Source organism: Astyanax mexicanus, chromosome 19 (assembly GCF_023375975.1).
Source record: "Astyanax mexicanus isolate ESR-SI-001 chromosome 19, AstMex3_surface, whole genome shotgun sequence".
Lineage (NCBI taxonomy): Eukaryota > Metazoa > Chordata > Actinopteri > Characiformes > Acestrorhamphidae > Astyanax > Astyanax mexicanus.
The window spans coordinates 3156997-3163978 of record NC_064426.1 but is presented as its reverse complement, the minus strand read 5'-3'; the positions used below and the strand labels follow the sequence as shown (position 1 = coordinate 3163978).

The 6982-nt window shown below is 36.8% G+C and overlaps 1 protein-coding gene across 1 annotated transcript; it reads left to right on the top strand.

The window, feature by feature from the left end:
• The first annotated feature begins 2291 nt into the window (after window positions 1-2291).
• LOC111194308 (natterin-3-like) lies at window positions 2292-5027 on the top strand. The gene is made up of 2 exons (XM_022678013.2): window positions 2292-2389; window positions 3800-5027. The coding sequence occupies exons 1-2, from the start codon at window positions 2323-2325 to the stop codon at window positions 4918-4920; spliced, it is 1188 nt and encodes a 395-aa protein (XP_022533734.2). The 5' UTR covers window positions 2292-2322; the 3' UTR covers window positions 4921-5027.
• The last annotated feature ends 1955 nt before the right edge of the window (window positions 5028-6982 follow it).

Sequence of the window (6982 nt, the reverse complement as noted above, 5' to 3'; positions counted from 1 at the left end):
GTAGACAGGGAATTGACTGGAACCTGAGTTTAATGTTTTAGGTGGGTGAGCGAATACTTATATAGTGGCAATATAGTGGATGTATGTTTTCATTTAATTGTTTAAACCATGTAAACCAGTAACAAAGTTGATATTTTCCACCATTTTTTGGTTTATATCTCAAACTGGACTAGAGTTTTATATAGGGTTGGATTTTCATCACAGTATCATTTATTAAAAATGTACAATTTACAATCACAATAAAATATTGGTTAATTGATCCTGAACATTTTAAATATATTTATACAGTTTTAACACACATTTTTTTCAGGTTTTCAGGATGTATTGGGACTCTTAGATAAAATGGAAGTGTGGAACCAAAATATACATTAAAATAAAGTTTATATAACAGTAAAAATGTATATTCTAGAGATTTTCTTGCTTGTTTGTTTTTGTAATGCAGTGTCTGACTAGTGTTTTTCACAGACAACCTCGTGAACTGCATGCAGGTGTGTCAGAGAGAAAGAGAACAAAAGCTTAGTTCAGTATATAAACCGAAAGCTACTTCACCATTTAACCCTTACAGTATATTAACTGCACTGCATTGTATTTGCTTTATCAGTGATTAAAAATGAAACTTACAGCGTTATCAGTTTTCAATGCTAATCAGGGCAACTGTTTTCATGATCTGGGAAAATAAATAGGTCATCTATTTAACTGGGGTCACTTCCCTTTACAGGTTTCCATAAAAATATACAGCCTACAGTCATAAAGCAGCATTATGTACCATATTTACCTTAAATTAGCAGCTTTAGATCATGCTGATGCTCCACTGACTGTATTAGGGAAAATAGTGGTGCTATTATTGCTATTCTGGGCTCAGTACACTGCTAAAAGCACTATGTAACACTATAGTAAAGTGAGGGATCTGTATCTCTCAGCTTGTCCAGAAATGCATGTTCTTTAGTAGCGGCTCAAAGCATCAATTACACTTCATGCCTGTAGGGGGAGCCCAGTAGCAAGAAAAAAATGACAATTCTTACATAAAGCTTCTTTAAAAATAAAGGCATTACAAATGGTTCTTTGAAAGAGTTCATAGAAGAAATTTTGGTAAATAAAAAATATATAAGTAAGACACATGACAGAGATGATTTTACGCATTTCTAAATAATCTTAATATTAATTAAAGGTTCTTAATGATCACCCGTTTATATTAAAAACATGGTTCTTCTACGACATCAGTTAATTATAGAACTTATATTAGCGCATCTCATTAAAAAAGTTACTTAACTTCAGTAATAATTCAGTTCATAATTTGACACTCATATATTATATAGATGTGTTAAACACACAGAGTGATCTATTTTAAGCGTTTATTTCTTTTTTTTTGATGATTTTTTGGCTTACAGCCAATGAAAACCCAAAAATCAGTATCTCAGAAACTTTGAATATTATATAAGTCGAATTGGTACTTTTGGCAGTGTGGGCAGTGTGCCAAGTCCTGCTGGAAAATGAAATCCGCATCTCCATAAAAGTTGTCAGTAGCAGAGTAATACTTGATAATAAAACACAGTGGATCAACACCAGCAGATGACAGACATGACTCTCCAAACCATCACTGATCATCAGTAAATTTTACATTTCATTTAAAGGAAATCAAGGGATCAGAGTCTGGAGGAAGAGTGGAGAGACACACAGTCCAAACTGCTCGAGGTCTAGTGTGAAGTTTCCACCAATCAGTGATGGTTTGTGGTTTAAATATAATGTAATGAGTCAAGACTGTGATGTAACAGTTTTGGGGGTTTGGAACTAGCATGTTTTCCAGCTCTGTTTTGGTCCTGTTCGATGTTGTTTTGATAGAGGAACAGCAGAGATTAAAGTTTACAGTTTAAATTTCCATGTACTGAACTCATTGTTACACTTTGCCAAGATAAATGTATTTTTTAAATATTGTAGAGCACCTTCAATAGTGTTTATCCACCTGCACACGTGAGAAACTACTGGGAAACTCCCTGATTGTTTGCAAACCGGCTGCTATTCTTAACCAGTAAATAACAGACATGATTAATGAGAGGAGTTTGTACATATTTAACTGTATAATTAATAATCTATGAGGAAAATATATGAACCCCACCCAGCTGGAAACTAAATATAAAGCAGTTAAGTCTGAGAGGAAAAGTGAAAGCTCACAGAAGACCAGTCATGGTAGGTGATATTAAAAGTAACATATTACAGTTCTATATTACAGTTATGTTATTTTTGGATAGGTATTTATGAAATGTATATATGTATATATGTGTGTTTCAGATGCTGCTTGGTGGATTGCTGTGTTTTGTGGTACTCATGCTGAAGTTCTCTCAGGCTGGTCCGATACTGACTACAGCCTGGATTGTGCAACAGGATGAACAAGGTGCGTTCATTTAGGTGGTGAACTGTTTGAAAAAATTTCCACCAGCTAAAATACTTAATTTTCTGGAAGTATTTCATATAAAGAAACTGATTTAGGTCTGTGATGCTCAAGTAACGAACATTGTTGATGCCATATAGCCAATATGTTGCTGAATATGTTGTTTTTGGCACAAAACAAAAACAAACAAACAACTATTTAGGTGGGCACCAGAGATCAACTGACTTTCCAAAAATAATCCAGGGTGCTGGGTTTATCTAGTAATGAATTTCTGGAATTTTACATCCTTATGGGATTGTATTTCTCCAAAATGCAGCTAGAAAACCATTAAGAACTTCTAGATTTAATTATGTTAAATCTACACTAAACCCTTTGATTTATGCTAATTCCAGCCTCAGCTCATTTTGGTTTAAAAGGGCTAAAAAAAATGGAAGGAGTAGTTTGGGCGAGTCACTGGGTGATGTATGGGTTTAGTGGTAGTGGGGCAGGAAGGAGAGCTGATTGGATGAGCTGTAGCAGCAGCAGCAGCAGCAGTGTGCCTATAGCAGAGTTAAACCTGAGAGGGCGCTGCAGAGGCAAAAATCACCACAATTAAAGTGTTTTTTGAAAGGTTAGGAAATGTTAACAAACATTTTCAGCAGGACTGGTATGTTTTTATGTCTTAAAAGGAACACAATTCAGCTATTAATGGAAAACATATGGTTTAGAGGCTTTAGTGGCTCTTTAAGGAAGTAAAAACATGTCTCTAGTTGTTACATAATTATTATTATTGGCTTATTTCATATATTCATCAAAATGGTAGTATTACATAAAGTAGTTGGTGTAGATAAAACTTTTCTAAAAAAAAAAAACACTTTCAATGGTTCTTTGAGCAATCTATTATAGGCATTGTCGAATAGTGCCTTTGGCCACTACGTTTACCCAATTTCAATGTGTGCTATACAGCAAATGAAGTCCCTTCTCGATGTTTTAGTAGTTTAAATGTAATTGTAATGTATACAAAGAAAAACAGAACAATAATCAAGTGTTATTAAATTATTTTAAAAATATATTAAGCACTCAATGCAGAAATATAAAACATGTTGCATAGATACAAGTCAATCAGATTTAAATATTCTACTGCCTTGTTCTACATTTCATAGTATAATTTATATTTTATATTGTGTAACGCCATTGGTTTAAGCCCCTGAACCAACAGAGCATGACTTAAGTGCCCTTGAGCAAGTGAGCACTGCTCTGAGCACATTTGATCACTGTTTAATCCCCATGGAAGGTATAAAGGGGTAAATGTGATGGTTAAATACACATATTTGAAGCAAAAATGCTTATTTGAGTGCTTTTTTCTTCTTTATGTGCACTTAAAGACGTTCCTAAATCAGCAACAAACACTGGTGTCTCTTTTCCCTTTTTTAGAAATGATCCAAACGGCTTCTCCTCCTGATGATTCTCCTCATATCACACCCTCCACTTCCAACAACACAGGAGAACCACAATTGAGACAAAGCAACCCAAGGTCACAACGCAGAGGTCAAAGGTCAGGCCCCCAGAGACCCGTCTATGAAGAGTTTCCCTCTTTAAAATGGGTCAGGTGGTCAGGAACGCTCCCCAGGTGGGCGGTGAAGGTGAAAAATGAACGTACCAAGAGGTTGGACTATGTGTGCGCTCCAGTGACTGGGTGCAACTGGGCAGTCGGGTACTACAACACCGGGAGGGACGCCGTGTGCCGCAGCTCGTGCCACGGGAAGGAGCAGAAAAGCTCCACGTTCGATGTGCTGGTGAATGAAAACAGTGCAGTTAATTTAGAGTGGGTTAAAGTTTCCGAAGATGCTTTTCCACCAAACCCTGTTCACATTTCAACAGAGAACGCAGTTGGGAGAAGCTCCCACGGTGTGGGGACCTTCTACATGCCGTTCACTCAGTTCTATGTTCCTTGGCAAGGCACTGAAACAGTTCTTAGCGAGGGTTTCGAGGTGCTGGTCATGACTGGCGAATATTCTCAGCATATATACGATGTGCTCTATGACATAGATAAGCTGTCCATGGAGTCAAAGGACTCTGTCATTGTGACGTCGACGTCCGTCACCAACAATGGCGACGTCATCCTGAAGAAAACCGTGAACCTGGCTAAGAGCATCCAGCAGCAGAACACATGGCAGACGACCGATTCCACCTCTCTGTCCATCACCAGCTCCATCACAGCTGGAGTTATGCTGTTCTTTTCTGCTACCTATGGCTTCTCATTCGAAAAAAAATTCACCAACATGAATACGAACTCCGTCACGGAGACAGACGCCCACTCGCTGACCCTCGAGATCGACATTCCTCCCAAATACACCTGTCAGGTGAAGATGGTGGGAGAGCAGTACAAGGCGAGCATCCCCTTCACCGCAAAGCAGCAGAGAATCTACGACAACGGCGACGAAAGAACGACCATGATTACGGGCGTTTACCACGGCACACAGGTCGGCGAAATCAAAGCAGTAGCAGAAAAGTGTGTGCCGATCGAGGGAGAACAGCTGTTCAACTACCACTGAACGAGTTAAATTTCCTATAACAGATGGTAACCTTTTAAATGTATGTGATGAACTGTATGTATATTTTTTAACTGTATGTTATAAACTGTTAATGAATGTTTTAAAATGTTGAAAACAGTACAATAAATAAAATATGTGGAAAAACAGTCTTCATAAAGTTTAATAAGTTCAGAAATGAATATTTGGTGTAATAACCCTGGTGGTTTTTAATCACAGTTTTTATGCATCTTGGCATCATGTTCTCCTCCACCAGTCTTACACACTGCTTTTGGATAACTTTATGCTGCTTTACTCCTGGTGCAAAAATCCAAGCAGTTCAGTTTGGTTTGATGGCTTTTGATCATCCATCTTCCTCTAGATTATATTACAGAAGTTTTTGATTTTGGTATATATTTGGTATTTGGTATATATTATAGAACAATATAAACATCTGTACACATATGCAGTTGCTTATAGAACTATGATAATAGAAATTTATCACTGAGCATAATGACATCTGTGACACAATGGCTCCCCCTCCTGGATCCACTGAGCTCAATACCAAACCATCCAGACCGAGATAAATCTGAAATGTTCTTTTTATTCAAATCATATTTCAAACCCGCTGCAAATGTGTTTTGAATCTAACTTGCAAAAATCTGATTTCATGTGATTTCTGGCTGTCCAGACTATCAAAAATCAATCTAGATTTTGGTTACATTTCGATCTAGATATATTAATCAAATATGGGCTGGCAGTCTAAATAAATTAAGTCTTTGTCGATTATAGAGAATTTTTTTTTATCATATTTATATTCTTTGTGTTTTCTATCTAAACTTTGCTGAATGCTTCATTTAACACTTCATTTAACTTTGATGTATAAAAATGTGGATTCAGGGATTTTAAAACTTTGAATGAAGACATAAGCTAACTTGAATATTTACACTAAGGCTATGTTCAGATGGCCAGCCTAAATCCAATTTATGGCACATCCAGACATATCTAGACTGATTGGAAAATCAGATTTTTACGAAAATTCAATCAGATTGTACAGATGAACCTCAGTGTGGAAACTCAGATCAGATTCCAATATGTCTTTTGCACCCGTCTCTGCCTCATCAATTCCAAAAAGAAGGAAGTGCGGAGAAGAAAAGAGACATGTTCCGGCGTCAGGTTTTTTTTTCAATGTGTTGAGGAGTCTAATGGCTTGTGGAAAGAAGCTGTTGCAGAGACTAGAAGTGATGGAGTTGATGTGTAAGGGATTCAACTTTTTGTCAACTAGAATGATCACAATTACTCTGTTAAAGAGTGGAAAGCCACCCTAAAGAAGAGAAATGACTGACTAAACATCTACACGAAAAGCATTCAGGTAATTCACACCTCGAAATGTACTGGCAGGACTGAACTGAAAGAGGAAGTTCTATTTAGCAAAGACCTCTATTTCTGACCTGAAATTTTTTGGACATTAAGGCTCTCCTCCTTGCACACTTCCAATATCTGGAAATCTGATATATTTTCAGTGCTAGGAACAGTACTTCAACTTCAGCTGCTTTGGAGTAAAGTCTACCTGTGGGTCTGTGAAGATATTTAAAGCTAAATAGTAGAAGTCTTCTTCATTTATCTCTTGATCTGATATTGGGCTGAATCTGTTGGAATTGTATTATCTGGTCGTGTTGGTCAGTTATTTCATGTGGGAATGATTTAGCAGACAGCAGATAAAAAAGACAACGTGATTTTCAAGCTGATTGGAAATTCCTGCAGCAAAAATTCCTTTCATAAGAAACGAAACTGGTTACATAAGCAGACAAAAGAGCATACGTCCCTGCTAAAAAAAAACACACAGACCAGCTCAAACTGCTTAAACTGGTTAAACTTGTAGACCATACTGGTCCTTGACCAGCGTAAGTTATGTTTTTGTTTCAGTTTGATAGTTAACTGTATTAATAGAATGACCAATATGACCAAGCAAGTCAATCAGTTTGACCAACATTATATTGATCATACTGATAGACAAGCAAAACCAGGCAAACTCATATAAAAAAACATATCTTAGTCATAAGCTAAGCTAATTAACTAGCTTAAC